Raw genomic sequence first — 20,321 nt, 5'->3', positions numbered from 1 at the left:
GCAGAGGCCCCCGGGACGCCCGCCGCGTCAGGGGCCGGGGCTGGCGGGCAGCGGGGCCGGTGGCCGGCGGTGTTGGGGCTCCTCCGCAGGCTCCGGAGCAGGAGGGCGGGGAGCAGGCGCAGCTGCCGGAGCCTGCGTGCATGGGCTCGGGGGGCTCGGGGCGGCTCGGCGGGGGCCGGGTTTGAGGCTTCTCGGGCTCCCCCGGGGCTGTGCCTTCCTCTCCTCTGTGGGGACGAACGTCACGTCTGCCAATCCCTGCCAATCCCATGGCAGGGTGGCCATGCTGCTGCCCCCGCCTCACTGGGACTTGCTGGACCCCGAAACCACGCCTGCACTTCCGCCTGGCTAGACGCCCCGCTCTCCCCACTCTGGGGGTGCTGTCTGGCCCCTGGCTCTCCCAGTCCAGAGGTGGGAGGCTGGAGGGACCCCCGAGGTCGGGGCCTTGGAGGCCTGGTGGCCCGCGGGCTCTGAGCTCTTGCGCTGCAGGGGACAGCTGACCTGAGAACGTCCTGGGTGGCCTTTTCAGCGTCCCAGGAAGAAGGCCCCAGGTCTGACCACCCATGGGCGCTCAGTGACACCTGCGGAGCCGGCTGGCCGTTCCTCTGCCCCCCACTCAGGAACTGGCCAGGAGCCTCCACTACAGAAGGCGGGGGCGGGCCGGGGTCCAGGCACCCCACCCTCCCTGCGGCCTACCTGGCACTTAATGAGCATATTGAAGAACTCGTCCCCTGGTTCCTGGGGGTCCCCGTCACCACGCAGGCGGCCCAGGTTGTTGTGGGTGATGCGCAGCCCAGGCAGGCTGCCCACGCTGGCCCGCTGGTCATCCAGCCGGCGGCTCTGGGAGCTGGCGATGAGGTCAAAGAGGTCCTCGGTCTGCGGTGAGGCGGTCAGCGACGGCTGGGCTGTGGGGGACAGCGGTGAGCCCGGGGAGGGCGCCCCCGTGGCCCCCCCAGCCGTCAAGGGCTCCCAGCTGTCCCTGCCCGCCCCCGCCCGCCCCCCAGGAGGTGATGGGAGCAGAGCCTGCCCTCCCACGCCCACCCCGAGGCTGATGAGCCTGACACCGCGTTCCGGAGGGCGGGCAAGATGATGACACGTTCCCCAGGATGCGGCTCTGGGCGAGGCGGGGGCGAAGAGCTCGTGGTGACAGGGGGCACTTTGCAGCTGGTGCCCACCGCCCTCAGGAGCCGGGGCTCCGGGGGCCCCACTCCCCTCGAGGCCTACGGGAGCCTGGAGGGGGCGCTCACCGATCCTCTGCTCCAGGGCGGGGGCCGCGGTAGCCTCGGCTGCCCCGGGCTGACCCTCCTCCAGGGGACAGCGCTGGTCGTCCATGCGGCTGCCCTGGAACTTGCTCAGCAGGTCAAAGAAGCACTCCTCGTCGGAGGACAGGGCCCGAGGGAGGCTCTGGGGAGGAGGGCCCACAGCGCTGACCACAGAGCCAGCCACTGCCCTCTCAGACCCCAGACGTGACCAAGGCGGCCGCTCAGCCTGGGCCAAGGTCACGACCCTCATCCACCGACTTTCCCGCTTCTGCTAGCCACCCTGCCCCAAACCTGCGCCCCCGCCTGCCTTTCCCCCTCCTCCCAGCACCACCCCCACCTGGCCCCCTCATTCTCTCAGACATGCCGCTGCCCACATGCTGCCCCCCAACCCCACCTGCACAGCCCAGTTCACAGGTCACCACTACCTGCCGGCAGTGGGGGTTCCCGTCCCTGGGGCCTCCCCTCTCTCTGTCAGCCTCCGCGGTGAGCCCCACCTGTGCCTGTGCACCTCACCAGTGCCGCTGACCGACAAACGAGTGAGCAAAAAGGGAGCGAGCAAACCAGCAACTCGACCCCTGGCAGGCAGGGCACTTTGCCGGCTGTTGTGCGTACTTGCAGTGGTCAGTGCCAGGTCATATCACCAGAGACAAGGCGCCCAAGTTGGGGGAGGTGAGGGCTCCCATGATCCACCGCAGTCCCACCCCTGGTGGGGTCTGGGCAAAATTTTCCTAAGGTCCTGGACTGGTGGACAGGCGCAGAGGACAGCGGATATGGGGAAGTCAGGACCCTGGGTGTGGGCTACTCAGGCCAGAGGAAGTGCTAATATCCACTCGCCCCTCCCCCGGTATGCTGGCCGAGAGGCGAGCCTGGAGGCCCAGGGTCTGCTCTGGGCGGCTGAGCACGGCAGGTGGGCGGCTGGGCATTGCAGATGGCTGACCCTAGAGGGACCTGCTGGGCCTGGGGAAGTCCCACTGGTGGGATCAGGCGGGAAGGGTGGGAGGTCCTTGGAGGGGCCACAGTCTGTAGGGCAGGGAGAGTGCTGGGGTGTGACGCGAGACCAGGTCATCAGGCTTGGCTGAGTGCCAACTGGCAGGGTGACCTTGGCAAGCCCACCCCCACGCTGGGCCTCCGTTTATGCATCCACACGAGGGGCGGCTGGAGGGCGGGCTCTGTCGGGCCGCCCCCAGAGGGCAGGGCCAGAGTGGGCCGACACCCCTGCCCTGGTCCAGGGACCTGAGGGCTGACAGGTGGATGCTCTGGCTGCGAACTGGTGCCCCATCCACTGCCCCTCGGAAACCAGGCCCCCTGCCCAGACCCGGCCCATGCACCTCTTAGCCCCCTCGGGGCCTGCTCAGAGCTGGGCTCACAGACCACAGCAGCAAAGGTGTCACCCATTGGGTGCCAGTGCCGCCCGACGTGTATGACTCCTGAGCTCGAGACACCCCATCGCCAGCCTCTTTCAGAGGGGGCCAGGGCACGGAGCCAGCACAGCCTTCCAAGGTCAAAGTACCAAGGGGCTGCTGAGACCCCACCCCCACCCCGGAGCGGACCAGCCTGGCCTCCCGGAGCACGCAGGGGGCTGTGGGCAGCTGGTCCCGCTGTCCTGTGCTGTAGGCCACGCTGGCAGGTGGCAGCCTGGAGGACAGAGACCTTTCCCCTTCCAGGGCTCCGGGCACTTGGGTTCCCCTCCCTGCCCCTACCCACAGGGCAGGCCCAGAGTCAAGGCTCGGGGGAGTTCAAGAACCTCCTTCAATGCTCTGCTCTCCTGCAACCCGCCTCCCCCCCAGCCCCACAGAGCCTGGAGGGGAGCGACAGATGCTCAGAGGGGCCCAGAGGGGCCCGGGCCAGGGCCTCGTCGGAGACAGCGGGGCCTCCAGGTGGGCTCCAGGCCAGGCAAATGGGGCCAGGCCCCTCCCGTGACAAGGGTGACCCCGACACTCCTCCAGCCTCCCCTGGGCTGAACTCGGGGCTCAAGGGACACACCTAAAGGAAAGCGGGGTTTGTCCCGAGGCCTCTCACAGGCGCATCAGCACTGTGGCTGGGGCTGGGCGGAGGGCTCCCCACTGCTGTGCAGAGAGGCCCCTGAGGCCGGAGCCAGAGCCCATCTCCAGCCGAGGCTGGGGCTGGCGGCCCTGCTCCTCGGGCCTGAGCCACCCGAGGGGAGCCGACCCTGGCCTCGTGGGGTGCAGGGGCCACAGGTGCACACGGCAAGGCTCTGGAAAGTTCCAAGGCCCTGCACCCTTACCCCCGACACCCTCTAGGCCCCAGCAAGACACCCCCGAGCCCCAATCTCTCCTCTGCCCCAAACCCAGGCTTCATCCTCCATCTGGAGGTCTCAGAGGGCCTCCTCAGGCCTCACCCTCCCACACACTCCCTACCCCCAGGCCAGCTCCTCAGAACTGTGTCCACCATGGGCCTGGGGCTGCCCAGGACCGAGGGCAGGGGTCGCGCAGAACACGTTCGAACTCAGAACTCACCCCACTCAGGGCCCTGGACAAACCTCTCCATCCCCACCCCTGGGGTAGCTGCACGCCCCCCAGGAGAAGAGCTCTGCCTGAGTCCAGCCTCGCACGGGCCCAGGTGCTCCCCGAGCCTCCCTCTGTGCTGGGAGCCCCACACTCACGCCGGATCCGCAGCTCCTACAGCAGCAGCCTCCAGGGGCTGGCCGGGATGCTCGGCCACGTGGACCCCAGGCGGGATGCCAAGGTGCCTGTGCCACCACCCTGCCCGTGGCGCCCAGTGCCACCCCGCTGCTGAGACCAACAGGGCCCCGCGAGCTGGCTTCTTAAATAGGACCGGATTGAGGGCCCCTCCCCATCCCCACCCACCCGCACTCCATCACTCACACACGCACACACTCACTCACAGACACACACACAGACACACGCGCACAGCGCACTCCGTAAACATCAGAGCTGGGTTTCCTGAGCGCGCTCTGTGCTGCTGGCTCGGGGCCGGCGGCTGTCACGCCGAGGGCCAAGGGGGATGGGAACCTGTGTGGCGTGAGCTTCCCACTCTGACACCAGGCCCCCGGCTTCCTTCTCCGGGCCGTGGGAGGCCCCCTTTCCTCAGCCCGATTCTGATTCCGAGCCTCCCCCGCGGAGCCGGGGCTGCCGCAGCTTGGTGGGAGCTGGAGAGAGGAGCCTTCCCATGCTGGGCCTGGCGCCCTCAGCACCCCGCACGGCCCCCTCCCCACGCAGCGGCCCCTGGCCTCTGCCCAGCCCCAGCCCCAGGCCCAGGCCCAGGCCCCGTGGACGCAGGGCCCTCCCCGGCCTCACGCCGCCTGCCTCAGTGTCCCTCTGCTGCTCTGGGAGGCCCGTGGACCCCCAGCTCTAGCCGGCTCAGGAAGCGCCCCAGCCTCTCATACCATGACCGGCCCTGGGGGAGCGGCTGTGAGCCCCGGCAGGAGAGGTGAGGGCAGGATGGGGGACCCCTGAACGTCCCTCTCAGGGCCCTCTCTGTCCTGCTCCCTCCACACGAGCTCGAGCCCTGGGGAGGGGCCCCCGCCCGCAGCCCAGGCCCGGCCCTCCGAGGCTGCCTCTTGCCGGGCAGCAGGGCCCGCCACTGCGGTCAGCACTCTGCCGGAGGGCTTCCTCCGGGGGCACTGGCACGGCCCGAAGCCCCACCATGCTCTCCACACGGGCCAGCTGCGGGGGCCAGAGGGCGACCCTAGCTCCACTGTCTAGCTGGAGGCCTTCGGCCAGCTTCTTTGCCACCCGTGCCTCGGTTTCCCCTCTTGGGGCTGCACTGCAGGTGAAAAGCCTGAGTGTCGGCCGCTGTCTCCGTCCGGAGGAGGTGCCCGGGACAGCAGCCAGAGGGGCTTGGCCGGGTGACACTCGACACGGGGTCAGCCCAGCCGGCACGGGGAGAGCTCTGAGACCCCCAGGATGGGAGGTGGGGTGCACAGCTTTGTCCTGGTGGCCTTTTCAGGGAGACTTTGCAAACGGCCATCGTGGGGGAGGCCGGTGTGGTTAGGGGTGCAGGGACCCCAAAACACAAGTTGCTCTGCTCTCCCTGCCGTGGGCCTGGGTGGCTGGGGTGCAGTCTCTACCCCCTGCCTCACTCAGCCTTTCACAGAATGAAAAATGGTGGGTGCAGCCGGCACTGTCACCTGCTAAATGCGGTCCCTGGGTGGAGAAGCTGGGGCAGCCAGGGCCCTGGGCACAGCCAGGCTCCACCCACCGCTGCCCCACCCCACAAGGCCCTTCCTGCTAGGCAGCTCCCCAGCGTCCGGCACGGGCGGGGGGGAGCGGGGGGCTTTCCCTGCCAGGCCCCTTCTGGCTGGGCTCACCCTGAGAACCCACGTGGCCTAACTGTGGCCCTCCCCCCATGGGACCCCCTCTGGTGCCTCCTCCCTCCTCCCCACCAGGTGGGCAGCACGGGGTCAAATGGGATTAGCGGAGACCCCCGGCTTGTGGGGAAGAGGGCATGTGGGGAAGGGTCCCGCGTGACTGAGCCCTCGGAGGGGAGGTTTTTAGACTGATTCGTGGATGCTGGGGCCAAGTGTTCTGCACGCTGGCTCCAGGCTGACCTCTGACCCCCGGCCAGCTCCCATGAGCCTAGAAAGGCCAGCCCAGGCTGCTGGGCACAGTGGGACACCTGCCAGGTAGTAAGAGGCCTGGCCCCTGTCCTCCATTTGTCCATCCACCTAACCACCAGTCCATCGGTCCCCCATCCATCAGTCCGCCCAGCCCCCATCCGTTAGTCTACTTCTGTACGCTGACCTGTCCGAGGACGGGGCCTGTGGCCTGGCCCAGGGACCCGAGCTGCCACCACCTGAGCTGTCCGATCAGCTGACAATCACACACTGTGCCTGCACTGGGTGTCCTGGACTGCCCGCACGCCCGGTGCCCACCGGGTCCTGGGCACAGCCAGGGCCGTGACCTCTGCCTCCTGGAGTGGTCTCCCAGGTCCCTCCCAGGGCTCCCCGTCGCAGCTCAAGGGTCAGTGGCCCACCGTGCGAGGCACCTGCACCCGGACGTCTGCGCTGTCCAGCGGGGAGTGGCTGCCCTCCCGGGGCCTCCTCTCAGCGGTGTCCGGCCCTTCCTGGCCCTTCCTGCTCCTCACTGGGGCGGGGAGCAAGTCCCTGCCCTGCCCCCGCCAGTGCCCAGAGTGATGGCTGTCTCCATTCTGCTCCTGGGGACAGGGAGGAAGGCCAGGCGTGGGTGGGGGTCACCCGCAGTTCCACACCGATGCGCCCCATCCCAGGGCCCTGAGCGGGGCCGGGCAGGTACAGTCACCCCCATTTCACAGACACACATTGACACCCTGGCCCGGGGGAGGAGGAAGAGAGGGCCAGCCAAGGCCCCAGGGCCTGGGGGCAGGGGGAGCCAGGGTGGGTGCCGGAGGAGCTCCAGTTGGGCATCTGACCCCACAAATGTCGACCTTCCCACACTGAGCAACGCGTGGCTGTGGGTGACCAGGCCCCCAGTCTCCACTGTAGCAGCCGGAGGCCTGGAGGGATTAGGCCATAGCCCCAGGGCATACGGCACCCCTGGCAGGTAGAGTGGGCCCAGGGCAGAGTCTGAGTAGGAAGGAGCAGCCAGGAGGAGGGGCCGGCAAGGACACTGGGGTCATGGCTGGGCAGGGACACAGGAGTCTGCAATGTGTAATGACTGTGGCTTGTCCCCGGGGGACACGGCCACGGCCGGCAGGACCCCGAAGCGAGTGGGAGGGAGCAGGCACTGGTGCTCCAAGGCCTTTCGGGGGCCCCTCTGCAGGCAGAGGGCACATCTGCCTCTCATGGCAGGGGACGTGCCGTGGACGGGAACGCTGGCAGCTCAGCCAACACTGTGGCTGCTTCGTTAGCCACGCCGCTGAGGTCCCCCGAGCCCCTGGCCGCCCGCCCCGCCCCCACTCACCTGCTCCAGCGGGAGCCTCAGCAGGTCCCAGGTCTCTGCGCTCAGCCGCTGCGTCCTCTTGGGCCTGGCCCCTGGAATTCAGCAGGTTGGTCAGCTGACGCCGACTCCTGGCCTCCAGGTCAGCTGGCATAGCCCGGGGCCCTCTGGGGTGCCGAGGGCCATCAACCAGCCTGCCCTCGGGGGGCCAAGATGGGCGTCTCCCCCCTACGTGGAGCAATCTCAGTGTGGCCCGGATCTGCATGTCCTGACTGGACGGGTGGTCAGGCATCGAAATGGGATGGACCCACCAGGGGCCTACGGGGTCTGGCTTTGGCGTCTGCCCCCCCATAAGGTCCAGCTTCCAAGTCCTAGACCCAGCTCTTCCTGCCCACTCATGAAGCCCAGCTGCGCGGTGGGTGGCGTGGCAGCTTGACCCAGACCCCCTCCCACACGGCCTGCCCTCGGCATGGCTCCCTGACCCAGGCCTGGGCCCACAGTCCCTGCCTTGGGCACAGTCCCCAGAGGGAGGGCGGTGGTCAGTCATTCAGACCAGCCCAAACCCAGTGTCCGGGGCCCCACGAGGACTGGGCAGGTGGGAAGAGATGGCGTGGGCAGCTGTGCCTTCTCCCTGTCTGGCCTCCTGCCCCCTGCTCTCCAGAAGCCGAGAAGTGAGACGGCCTCGGGTGGGGATGCAGTGTCCTTTGGACTGGTCCATGGCTGCTGTCGCGGAGCCCAGGGTGGGGGCAGTTGCAGCGGCCTGACCAGGAGGCAGCGGCCAGCCCTGGAAGTGCTCAGGTGGCCGTGTGGATCCAGGACTTAGGGCCATTGCTGCCCTTCCCACCCCTCGCATGACCACCCTAAAGCAGGGCCCTGCCCCCGTGGCGTGGTGGTCAGTGCCCGGCCCGCCTCTGCCCCAGAGCGGACAGCCTGACTCCATGTCATGAGGCTGAAAGTGACGAGGCAGAGTGGGGTCAGGGTCCCCTGCTGCCACCCACCCCGTTAGGAAGAAACATCGGTCCATCTGCAAACTGCACAGCTTGGGGGCAGCGCCCACCCCCTCCCCCATGCAGTGATGGGCACGTCTCCGTCCCACGGCTGAGCGGCCCGCGGGACGTGTGGCCTCTGTCCAGGGCCCTCTACTCACCACAGCCAGCGGAGGCCCTGCTCCATCGCCGGCCAGGGCCTGGCTGTGGGCCTATCCCTGGGCTGCCCCCTGACACCCTAAGGCCTGACTCTGTTTCCCCACCTTGTCCGCTGGGCCCCCAGCCCCACACGGCTGCTCCTGCCCCAGCTGGCCCTCCAAGCAGAGGCTGAAACGCCCCTCTGACACACAGTGTCCGGCTCCTGGGCGGGTCCCCTCACGCCACCCCGAGGGCGGCAGGCCCCGTGGGCCCGGCTGAATGCGCCCTCTGTCTGGAGAAGGCAGAGGTCTTCCGCACCCTTGGCTGAGCCGCCTGACTGGGGCATTCAGGCCCCGGCACCACTGGCTCAATTCCCATCCCCCCACCAAGAGGGGAGGCTCTGCAGACTGCCCTGAGCCCCGCCCCAGACTGACCGGCACCCTTGCCATCATTTCTGTCCCACCAGGCATCACGATGCCTTGTGCCAACCCACTGGGACCTGAGTCTCCTCTGTTTTCTGCCTCCCTGCCCCAGCCTTGCCCCCAAAGCCTTCTCCACGCGGGGCCAGCGATGCCGGTGGCATCTGGGTTAGATCTTGTTCCTCTGTGGACCCTGTAGGCACCCCAGTAGCGTGGGGTGGGGGCTTACGCAAGGGCCCATGAGGTCCCGCCTGGCCTGGCTCTGCCCCTCAGCCCCGACCCCAACGTTCTTGCTGTCCCCGTGGGCCAGCTCACGCCTGCCTGGGGCCTCTGCAGGGCTGGTTCCTCTGTCGGGGATGTCCCTCCACTTAGGCTCGTGGCTTGCTCCCTCCCCTCCTCCAAGTCTTTACTCAAAAGTCACTGTTTGTGTCATATGTTGATGCCCAAACCCCAAGGGGGCAGTGTTAGGAGTTGGGGCCTCAGGAGGTGTCGAGGGTTGGCCGGGGCCATGAGGGTGGGCAGGCCCTGTGCCGAAATCAGTGCCCTTATGGGAAGGGACCAGGGAGCTCGCTCTCTTCCACCCACACCCCATGCACCCTGTCTGCTGGCCAGAAGGACTGCCCCAACCAGACCCCGCTGCCCGGACTCCCAGCCCCGACCCGGGACAGGGCGTGTCTCAGCCACTGGTCCACGGCGTTCGCTGTGCAGCCCAAGCTGACTGAGACGGTGGCCTCCAGGAGCCCGCCACGCTGCGAGTGTCTACGTCCTGCCTCTCTCACTGTCCCTAACCTGCCCCCCTACGTTCCTTTCTGCCAAAGCACTTGGGACACGTGATTTACCTGTTTGACACATGATTTGCTGCCGTCTTTGCCTGTTTTGGTCACTGGTATGCCCCTAGAGCTTGAGCATGGAGCACTTAGCACATAGTAGGTGCTTAATAGGGAAGTAAAATGAGTGGCTACTGTTTACGAAGTGCCTGAGTGTGTGACCCTGTGTGTGGTTTCCCAAGCACTGACTCCTCCTGGCCGCGTCCAGCATAAGTCCTGGCCACCCTCCCAAGACTGTAGACACTGGGGCTCAGGGAGGGTGGCTGCCTGGCCAAGGTCACAGAGCCTCCAGGGCAAAGCCAGGGGCAGGACACAGGTAGGCAGGGCTACAGGTGTGCACGCTTGGGGCAGGGCTCACGGGAAGTCAGGCTGGCCCCAGGCTGAGCGGATAGCCGCTGCAGAACGCACAGGCATAAAGGCAGAGGGGGCCCACTCCGGCCTGGTCTGTGTGCCCTCGGCGCCAGCACGGGAGTGGGCCGCCAGCCGTGTTCTGAGTACACGGGTGGACAGGGACGCGTCCCCCTCAGGGGGCACGAGCTGTGCCCTCGTCCCTTCCAGGTGCTGTTCCCACGGTGACCAGTGGGGACACTGAGGCACAGCTGGATGGAGTCACTTGGTCGGCTGGCCCGGACACGGCGGAGCCAGGGCCAGAGCCCACAGCCTGGGCTGCTGCTCGGACATTAGGACGTGCCCATCCCAACCCCTGCGGTGTCCGGCGGATGCCTGCTGCTCTGCTTGAGGACGCCCTGGGCAGGGACCAGTGGGCAAAGGAGCTGCCGAGCTGTGCCAGCGGGGACTGGGGCAGTTTATGCCCTGTGGCACCGAGGACAGCCCAGGCCCGTTCGGGACAGGCAGGGGACATCCACCAGAGGGCAGGCCGGCAGCGCTGCAGGGCTCAGGGATGGCTTCCTCCATTGGGAAGGGCAAGGTGGGGCACCCCAGGACACCCAAGAGGGCTGATCGCAGCCCAGGCACAGTAACAAGGAGGGCCCCCCCGGGGCCCCCCCAGACCCACTCTGGGGCCTCTAGCTGTAAGGCCCGTTCGGGACAGGCAGGGGACATCCACCAGAGGGCAGGCCGGCAGCGCTGCAGGGCTCAGGGATGGCTTCCTCCATTGGGAAGGGCAAGGTGGGGCACCCCAGGACACCCAAGAGGGCTGATCGCAGCCCGGGAACAGTAACAAGGAGGGGCCCCCCGGGGCCCCCGCAGACCCACTCTGGGGCCTCTAGCTGTACGAAGGGCCCTCCTTTATATCAAGACGGGAAAAGAGCCCCTGAGGCGGGGCCTCCAGCCAGCCAGCCACACCCGCCCAGACCACGCCCACACCGCGCGGGCCACGCCCCAGCCACGCCCCCAGCCGCCGCCGCTCCCTCCCTCCTGATCCTTCTGGACCCGCCCAGGGCCTCCTTCCTTCCCTAGGGCCGCTCCTCCACCCACCCCCTCGCTGGGTTAACGCCCCTCCCGGGTGCTCACCTGGCTCCCTTCACCCTCCCCCCAAACTGACAGGGTCTGGACATGCAACTGTCCCATCCCACCCCGAAGGGGCAGTTTCCAGAAGGTGGGCACTCGGCTTCCGGAAACGGCCAGCCCACCACGCTGGCTTAGCGCGCATGAGCGAATGCGTGAATGAGTGAAGGGATGGACGGTGCTGCCCCTGCAGGAAGCCCGGCCCTGCCAGGCTCCCCTGGGCCGCCCACGCTCAGGGCATCCGCCTCGAGGCCTCCTCCGGCCGGGGCACACTGCGCACACTGCTGCGTCGGCAGCCACCCTCCCGGGAGGCCGGCCGAGCCCCAGCCCTGCCCTCTGCTGGTGGCCAACCAGCAGGCAGCCCCGTGGGGAGGCTCCAGCGGGGCGTGGGGAGGACAGAAGCTGCCTTGTTCCTGCACAGCCCGCCGTTCACCACACGCCCCCCTTCCCTCAGCTCCGAGGAGGAGAATGGCAGGACACAGGGTCGGGCCGGCCCTGCCGGAGCCTGTCCAGATGCCGGGCCCTCCGCCGGGGGCCTGGAGGTGGCCTTCAAGGGCCCGAGCCGCCTGCCTTCCGAAACCCCGGCCCGGTTCTGGGCAGGCCAAGGGGCTTAGGAGCTGGGGCAGAGTGGGCACCCCTGGAACCATGGCCTGCAGGGGGCTGGGACCGGACTCTGAAAACTGGAGAACCACGGCTGAGGCCGTGTGGGTGGGGAGGGGAAGGCTAGCTCTGCCCTGCGCCCACCTGCAGCTGCCCCAGAAGCCAGCTCGGGGTGTCCCCCGCCCACAGACCCTGAATTTATGAATCTGTTTGCTTTGCAAGGAACGTCCTGTCCTTGTGTGCACATTGCTGAGCTTCATGGCGACCCCAGCAGCAGGCTGAGGTTACTGTGGTGGGTGGACCAGCTCCCCACCCTCTTCCTCCAGCCCCTCCCACTCTGGCCCAAAGGGAAGCTCTCCCCCAGACCCAGCCTCCAGCCCGAGTGGGCTGGGTGGCTAGGAGGGGCAGTGAGGGCCCTCTCCTCTTCTTGCCTGCTGGGGTGCCCCTGGGTGGTAAACCTGGGGGGCTCAGTGTGGCCACAGGCCCTTGCTGCTCCAGTGACCACAAAGAACCGGCCTGGATGCCGGTGTTTGGGCTACCCCCTTGCCCATGCTGCCCCCACCCTTCTAATCTCCTGATCCCCAACCTGCCTCGAGAGACGGCCCTCTATCTGTGCCCCCGGCACCCTGGACACCCCGTCACTTCCCCCACCTCCTGGGGGGGCCCTTCTCTTCCTGGGCGGCTGTGTGGAGGAGAGCCCAGCTCCCTGCAACCCACACCACAGCCCCTGCATAAGCCAGTGCCCCAAGCCAGGGCGGTCCTCCTGTCACAGCCCTGCCCGCCGAGGCCCTGCATCCCGACCGCGGCCACAGGATCCCCCACCCCCAGCCCGGGAACCCACCTTGGGCCTCGTAGCCGGCCAGGTCTGGCTTCTCTGCGGCGGCCGGGCTGGTCAGCCTGCCCAGTGCCAGCTGTAGCTGTGCCACGTTCATGCGGGCTGTGAGCTCCCCGTTGCGGTCTCCAATCTGAGTCCGGGCAGGGCCAGGTCAGTGGGCAGGCTGCTGGGAGGCCCTCCGTAGGCCTCAAGGGACCGAGCCTCACTGTGCCCCAAGGGTGGAGTCTGGGCATCTACCCCGGGTGGGAGTGCCTCCTGCACCCCAGGCCACCCCCCCTCACACCGCAGGACGGCTTGGGGCCCCAGGCAGCCAGGTCTCGGGCAGCGTGGGGCCCTCCATCTGGTGCTGGGCTGTGAACCTCCCAGCCCGTGAAGCTTCCTGTCCACCCCTCAGGCTCCGTCTGGGCTCACCGGGTGGACCGGAGCTAGCCAAAGGGTGGGCCTGGTGGGACTTCCCCATGGAATGCTGGGGGCCAGGGCTGCACCCCAGCCTCTGCTCCAGGGACGTGGGGCTGGCCCTGCAGGCAGTCCCTCTGGAGTGGGCTGGGCAGCGCCTGGGGGGCTCCCACAGTGGTTGGGGCGGGGGAGGAAGGCACAGCGCACCTCCTGGGAGATCTCCAAGTGCTTCTTGGCGAAGGTCAGGGCTTGTGCCGGGCTCCCCATGGACACGTAGGCGTTCCCCAGACTCCAGCATGCCCGGCCCTCGCCCACTCTGTGGGGAGGGAAACTGAGTCACCGTCTGCACCCCCCTGGGCCTGACCACCAGGCCAGCCTTCCCAAGCCCCTAGTCTCCGGGGGTCCAGGCCCAACATGGTGGGAGGTGGACAGAGGAGGTGGGGGGGGCCTGGCTGCCAGGGCTCCTGGTTGGCCTTGCTCGCCCCCTAGTGGCCAGCGAGGCACGGACCCCTTGCTTTCCTTCCATCTTTGGGGGCGGTGGTGACCCCAGCCCTTCGAGCCCTTAATTTTTAAATCGAGGAAAATACGGTCTGACAAGAGCTTAATCGTCCGCAGGGCACGATTTGGTGGCAACATGCATGTTCACAGCCTGTGATCATCGCCACAAGCTAGTTCCAAAACGTCTTCGTCACCCCAAAGAGAAGGTGTGTGCCACCTGAAGCCTCCTGGCGGGGCGGCCTGTTACGTGGCCCCTGCTCTCCGCAGCCTGTGGCTCTGCCTCCGGCCACTGCCCAGCCGGCCTCGCGTGTGTTTAGGAGTCCCCAGTCTGGGCTGCCTGTTTAGGAGTCCCCAGTCTGGCTCTCCCTCCACCGAGACTGACATTTACATAGGCTGAAGGGTCGATGGACTGGGCAACTGGAGTAAAACCTGCCAGCAGCTGTATCAAGGGGCACCGCGCGTGACTGGCCCAGCGTCACCCGGTCTCACCCAGTCCCACTTAGTGGGCGGCGTGGCCCAGGGACAGAGGGAGGCCGAGGCCCAGGCAGGGCTGCCCTGCTTGGGGTCACTCAGTGGTCAGTGGCCGAGCAGGGCCTCGGACTCAGGCCTGGGCGGCTGTAATCGGCTTGCGCCAGGGCCTGCGGGTGGTGGGAGCCCCCAGCCGGGTCTGCCCCCGCGCACCTGTCGGCCAGCTCCTGAGCGATGAGCAGGTGCCGCAGGTGGTACTCGGCCGCGCGCTCGTGGTCCTGCAGCAGCGTGTAGGTGTTGCCCAGGCTGTAGCAGGCCTGTGCCTCCACCGCCTGCTCCTTGAGCTGCCTCGACAGCTGCAGCGTCTTCCTGCACAGAGGGGGCAGCCCCGGGACAGCTGCAGCACCAACCCCCCACCCCACCCCCGCCCCGGGGCAGGGCGCGGCCCACGCCCCTCCCCGGCCGAGGGGTAGCTGGCTGTGGGGGAAGCAGCCCACTTGCCCGGAGGTCCACCTGGGGTTTCTTGCATGGCCGAAGCACCCGCCTCTGCTGGAACCGGAAGGACAGGGCCCCGCCAGGCTCCGCCTACTCCTGCCGGGGTCCCTCACCACCCTGATCTCTGCCTCTCCATGGGGGGCCCGGGACAGCAACACCTGGCTCAGGGTCCTGACTGGCGCGTCAGGGCTCAGCCCAAAACCCAGTGCGAATGACCTGGTCTCTGCTCAGCGGCCACCGCTCCGCTACTCAGGCCAGAAGGCAGGTGGCCCAGAGGGTGTCCTGGCACAAGTCAGGGACCCCCAGGAGCCAGAGGGGCCCTCACCTTTCCGAGTGCCTGTGGTAATAGTATCTCTGCACCCCACTGCCACTGTGAGGGGCAAAAACAGCTCCGGGGTCCCCCCAGTAACTGGCGCCGGGAGGCCCTCGGCCAAGGCCGGCTCTGTGCCTGGCACACGAGTGAGGGGCACTGTGCTCACCCCTGTCCCTGGCAGCCCCGGACTCCGGCTTTGTCAGTTTGCCCTTCCAGGGTGGCCCCTGGGGGGCTGGGAGGTCAGACTCTCCCCGACCTTGGGGTGGGTGCCTCCCGGGCCCATCTTCTCCCTGGCTGGGTGCCAGGGCACCTACTTGTAGTACTCGGCAGCCACGTCGAAGCGCCCCAGGAAGACGTGGGCGTTCCCCAGGTTGCTGTAGGCCCTGCGCTCGGCCGCCTTGTCCCCAAACTCCTTAGCGATGGCCAGGCGCTGTGGACGCAGATCCCGCGGCCCAGTGGTCACGCAGCAGCTCTGCCACCCGACGTGGGTGGCAGGTGCTGCCTCCCCGCCCAGTGTGGCTGGCCCCACGTCTGCGTATCTGGGGGGAGCAGTCCCAGGACCCCTGCACCAAGCCCAGCCGAAGCAGGGGCTGACAGGCCGCCCCGCCCCCGCCGCCGACCCACCTCCTTGTGGAAGGCGGTGGCCTCCACGAAGCTCCCCAGCAGGTAGTGGGTGTTGCCCAGGTTGCCGCAGGCCCTGCCCTGGGCTGCCCGGTCGCCCAGCTCTTTCACCAGGGACAGGTTCCTCCTGGGGGCCGAGTCCGTCTGAGCCACAGCCCTCGGGTGTGATCCGGCCCCCCGCCAGGGAACACCGAGCAGGGTCCTCCGTGCCGCCCCTCCCAGGGCCCCTTTAGCTCTGGTGCCCCGTGGTGCTCTCTGAGCTCCGAGCCCGGGTCAGGGCTCCCCCTCTCCCCAGTTCTGGTTCCCAGGTGCAGCCTTGTTCTCCGGGGAGACCGCTGTCCCTCCCGGGGACTCGGCCCAATGTCCCGGCCCTTTTCCCAGCCATGTTGTTTTTAAACGTGGCTCTGGCTGAGCATTTCCTCGCTTCTCTCCACTGCTGCGAGGGACCGTGACATGGGACACGCAGGGTTTCATGGGGTCCCAGCAGACCCCGGGGGCGGGGAAGGACGGTGGCCTGGCTGTCCCTCCCGGGACCGCGGGCGGGCAGGGCTGGGGGTGGACGCTCCTGCTGGGGCTGCTGCCAGGTCCGGAGCGGCAGGCAGGGGCCCAGCGGCTCGGCGGCACGGGCTCGGGGCCACTCACTCATAGAACTCGGAGGCCCTGCGCAGAGTGTCACGCACGTCCGGGGGCAGGTGTCCAGGGTCCTGCGCAGCGTTCCAGGACAGCTGCTTGCCCTTGGCGTGGTACACGTTCCCCATGTTGTAGAGTGCCCGTGCCTCCCCGACCTGCGGGCGGCACCGAGGTTGGGGCGCCTCCAGCCACAGACCCCCAGGAGCCCCCAGCCTTGGGCTGCTGGGTGGGGACGTCGCCCAGGGGCGTGCTTGCAAAGCCAGTGCGCCTGCTGCCTGGCCCACTGTCCTAGCTGGACCTGGGGTCCCAAAGGTGAGGACCTGGGTGGGACGTGACTAGGTCCACCCAATGAGGTGGCCAGGTCCCGCTCTGAAGCCCAGGGACTCTGCCTCAGGGCCAGACGCCATGATTTGGGGTGAGTCATGTCACCCGTCTACCCTCAATTTCCTTGTCTGTGTAGGGGAGCAAGGACACCTATCTCACAGGGGTACAGGAGAGGTCGCAAAGCGGGACGGTCAGGTGTCTGGCAGAGGGCCGGACCGAGGCTGCTGTCCACGGCAGCTACTTCACTGACGTCTGCCTCTGCAGCCACGCTTCCTCCCAGGGCCGTGTCACCCGTCTCTCTCTGGGCCCCGGAAGGAGCGATGGGGTGCTGGCAGATTCGGGGGGAGACCAGTGAGGGGGGAACTGCCATGAAAGATGGGGGGCTGCGGACTCCAGCTTGGGGAGCCAGGCCTCAGCTCCGCAGTGTCGACACACGCAGAAAGAGCCCTCGTTTCTGAGGGGGGCCATCCTCCCACCTTCCGCCCACACGGTGAGAGGAGGGGGCTGTGAGTGGCATGTGTCCCACAGGCCCCAATCCCAGGGGCTGTGGGCTGGGGGTGGAGGACGCACCTTGTCCCCCTGCTCCTGGGCGATGTCCAGGTGCCGCTGGCAGCAGACGACGGCCTCGTCGAAGCGCTGCAGGACCTTGAGCGTGTTGCCCAGGTTCCCGCTGGCCTTGGCCTCACCCATGCGGTCGCCGATGGCCCTGGGGGCAGGGGGCAGTGAGGGGCCTGCCAGGCTCAGGGGCCCGGGCACGGGAGGGCAAGGCCTTGGGAGGGCCTGCCTGGGGCGGGGGTCGTGGCTCGATCGCTCTCTCTGGGCAGGTCAGGGGGAGGCCCTGCACGGCCTGCAGCTGTCGGGGGACCCCGGATTGGGGCAGGGGGAGCTGGGTGGCTTGAAACCAGAGTCGATGTTAGGAGAGCCTGCCCGGTGACTGCCCCCCCAGACCCCGCCCAGTGATGGACCCGGCAGGTGACGTGTGGCCCCCGCGTGTCCACGCCGGTGCCCGCGGCTCACCGGGCCAGCAGCAGGTCGTGCTTGTGGTACTCCAGCGCCCGGGCGTACTCCTTCAGGTAGAAGTAGGCGTTGCCCAGCTGGCTGTAGATGGCGCTCAGTGTCTTCAGGTCCTCGGTGCCCACCTGCACGGCGGCCTCGAAGAAGGCCACGCCTGCCTTGAAATCCCCAGCCTTGCACAGGCGCTCGCCCTCCAGGGCCAGCTCCAGGCAGGAGGCCTCCATCCTGGGCAGAGAGGAGGGCTCACAGCCTGGGGACCCGTGCTCCTCCACCTCGGACCACAGGGTCCCCGTGCCACGCCTGTGCACCAGACCTTACTGGATAAACACCAGACGCAGGCGCTGGGTCTGATGCCGTGACCGTACCTAGGCTGGCACACCTGTGCGGCTCACCTGTGCCCAAACCTCCTCACTGCCAGGGCCCAGGGGCACCCCGGGAGAAGCCGTCAGTCTGAGACTGCAGCAAGACCTGCAGTGACTGAGCTCCAAACACCACTAGCCCCCAAGTGCCGGCTGCCCAGGCCAGGGGCCACCCTTCATCCTGGTCTCCACCGAGGACAGCCAAGGCTCAGAGAGGCACAGTGAGCTGGTCAAGGTCACAGAGGCAGGATCTGAGCCCAGCCCAGCCCCCATCCTGCATCCTGGGGGCAGGGGGCGGGGCACCCAGCAAGCTCTCAGGGGCTGGGAGCTCAGCCATCATCTGTGCTCACCCTGTTCTGCAGGGGGCATGGCTGCCTGTGAGCAGAGGGTCAGCCAGCCCCCAGCCCCTCCCTGCCCCTCTGCCCCAGCTGAGAAGTGCTTTGCTGGCTGCTGGCCAGGACTGGCCTGAGAAACAGCTGTTCCCGCCATGCTGCCCACCCACCCCCCACCGCTGCCATGGGAGGAAGTGGACAGTATCACGTCCCAGGATGACCCCGATCCCTGGAAAACCGCCCTAGTTCCTGCCCTGTGCACGCGGCCTAACCCCAAGGGCGCAGGGCCCTGAGTGACTGCCGGTGTGATCCTTGCTGGGGGCCGTGCTGGCCTCACGCCCCACCTTTGGTCAGGTGGGAGAAGAAGCCCCTGACCCTTGGGCCCTGCACAGTGCCCCGAGGTGGCACCTGCTCACTGAGGCCCTTGTGGCCCAGGCCTCGGGCGAGCTGCTCTCGGGGCACGGCTGGCAGCCCTGGCTCTGGCCCGCCCCGCTATGGGGCCCTGGGCTGGACCGCTCAGGGGCTCGGCCTTCTCCCACCTGCCCCAGCTGGTCGCATGGGTCCCAGGCTGAAGGCCTGACCTACTGCCCTGCCCTGGGGCGGGAGGGGTGGGGCCCAGTGCGGGGGCTCCTCGCAGGCCTTGGGAGGAGGGGGTCAGGCGGCCCCCAGCCCGGTGACCCCACACCCACGAGACCTGGGAAAGGGGGGGCCGCGCCCTGTGCGGTGGCAGGAAGGCCCTGGCTGCCCCTGTCTCGTCACCATCGCTCCTGAGGTCATCGGAGTGCGTGGGAAAGCTACAGAGGAGGGCGCCCGAGGCCCCGCCCCTCCCTGCCCGGGAGCTCCGTGCGACTGCGACGTCGGGAGTCACTGGGGGCCACCACGGCACCTTAAAAATAAGCAGTCGTCTCGGCCCGAGCTTCCCCACGCTAGCCGGATGCCTGACACAGCCACATGCCCGTCACCCTCCCCGTGTCGTCGAGAACACGAGCAGTGCAGACGGTTCCACGGGCGGTGACACCGCGGCCGGGGAGGGGCGCTGGCTCTCAGCTCTCTGCAGGGAAAGCCGCCCCCCTCCGCCAGGCCCCTCGCCCAGCCACGACTCCCCAGCATCGGGGCCCCTCGTCCTGGGGGAGCGGCTCCTTCCTCCGAGGGGAACACAGGGTCTGGGCTCCGGGACCCACCACCTCCCTGCCCCCCACAGATTCAAGCGGAGCCCTGAGACCGCTCAGGGAGCCCGGGGTGAGGGGTGAAGCCTGGAGAGCAGGACAGCGGACCACCCCCCACATTCTGGCCGCATCGCCCAGTGCCCTGGGGAGGGCAGCGGGTGCCATATCACAGATGGCCCCACCCTCTCCACGGGGTCACGCACGGGGCTTCCTCACTGGGGCCTGCTGGTCCCTGCCCAGCTGCTCGCGAGCCACCTGAGGAGCGAACAGCCCTCTCCTCCAGGTGACGGGGGTGGGGGCACTGGGCTCCGAAGCATGGGCACTTCCGATGCGGGGCCTGGTGCCCTCCCCACCTCGCTTCAGAGCAAAGGTTTCTGGCTTGGGCAGGGCCTGGGGGCCAGACATCAAGGGGGTGGGCGGGGCCCCCTGATGGGACATCATCGCATACACTGGGGGGTCTAGCATGGGCCCCTGGCAACCTGGGAGGCCACCTGGAGAGGCACCAGGCAGGGTGTCCAGGGCTACAAGCCCCTACTCTCTCCGCTCATGGCAAAAACCTCCCACTGCACCTTGACCTCCAGGCTGGCACCATCGCCTGCTCCCCAGGCCTGCACATGCCCGAGGGCCCCGTGTCCTGCCGGGCGCCCACCCACCTCTTCCTCTGCAGGTTTCGCATCTTCTGTACGTACAGCCACAGCTCCAGGCCCACGGGCAGCAGCAGCGGGCGCGGGCGGGGCGCACCGTACACCACTTTGCACACGGCCTTCTCTGCCAAGCTCAGGGCCGCAGGCTGGCCCTCCACGGCTGCAGCCGGCATTGCCGGGCTCCGGGCCTCTCTGCTGGCTGGCCAGCCCTTGCCCCACCTTAGCTGTTGGTCCTGGGGCTGCGTCGGCTTGGGGGTTCCCCTGCCTCTCCCCACCCCAGGGCGGTGGGCTGAGGGCTCCGGCGGCTCGGCTGCGGGACACCCCAGGCCCGCAGACACATCGCCTAGGGCTCATGGGAACTGGGGTGGATCAAGGGATCAAGGGGATCAGCGCCGTCAGCAGGCAGCCCAAAGGACGTCCCCGAGGGGGCTGTGCCCGCCTTCCCACTCTCCCTGGCTCCTCCGCAAACTCGCCCTGCTTCGACCCTGAAGCCAGCTCTGGGCCAGAGCCCAGCTCGAAGGAGCCCAGGCCCGCGTTTGTGAAGGACGGGAGGAAGGAGGTGATGCACAGGACGTGCTGGCAGCCCCAGCCCCGACTCTCCCCCGGGCAGAGCCGCCCAGGCCAGGGAAGCCATCGCCCCCAGGGCTCCCCTGGAGCAGAGCCAATCCCTGTCTGGCGAGGTCCCCCCACCCC

General features: G+C 68.2%; 1 protein-coding gene across 2 annotated transcripts in view; it reads right to left on the bottom strand.

Moving 5' to 3' along the window:
* The window catches only part of GPSM1 (G protein signaling modulator 1), a 21,767-nt gene extending 1,590 nt beyond the window's left edge, over window positions 1-20,177 (bottom strand). Inside the window, exons 1-13 of one of the 2 annotated variants that reach the window (XM_025051224.1) lie at window positions 19,638-20,177; window positions 17,131-17,352; window positions 16,684-16,819; window positions 15,802-15,944; window positions 15,163-15,286; window positions 14,853-14,968; window positions 13,944-14,099; window positions 12,972-13,080; window positions 12,375-12,498; window positions 7,121-7,191; window positions 6,216-6,395; window positions 1,245-1,401; window positions 694-902 (exon numbers count right to left, since the gene is read on the bottom strand). In XM_025051224.1, coding sequence (XP_024906992.1) covers window positions 694-902; window positions 1,245-1,401; window positions 6,216-6,395; window positions 7,121-7,191; window positions 12,375-12,498; window positions 12,972-13,080; window positions 13,944-14,099; window positions 14,853-14,968; window positions 15,163-15,286; window positions 15,802-15,944; window positions 16,684-16,819; window positions 17,131-17,352; window positions 19,638-19,801 — 1,911 coding nt within the window. In that variant the 5' untranslated portion in view covers window positions 19,802-20,177. Of the gene's footprint in view, window positions 1-693; window positions 903-1,244; window positions 1,402-6,215; window positions 6,396-7,120; window positions 7,192-12,374; window positions 12,499-12,971; window positions 13,081-13,943; window positions 14,100-14,852; window positions 14,969-15,162; window positions 15,287-15,801; window positions 15,945-16,683; window positions 16,820-17,130; window positions 17,904-19,637 lie in introns of those variants that run through there. The other variant, XM_006918106.3, reaches the window with a different exon arrangement.
* Window positions 20,178-20,321: the final 144 nt, after the last annotated feature.

The sequence above is a fragment of the Pteropus alecto genome, unplaced genomic scaffold (assembly GCF_000325575.1).
Source record: "Pteropus alecto unplaced genomic scaffold, ASM32557v1 scaffold67, whole genome shotgun sequence".
NCBI classification, from domain to species: Eukaryota; Metazoa; Chordata; class Mammalia; order Chiroptera; family Pteropodidae; genus Pteropus; species Pteropus alecto.
This window is presented reverse-complemented; position numbering and strand designations above follow the sequence as displayed.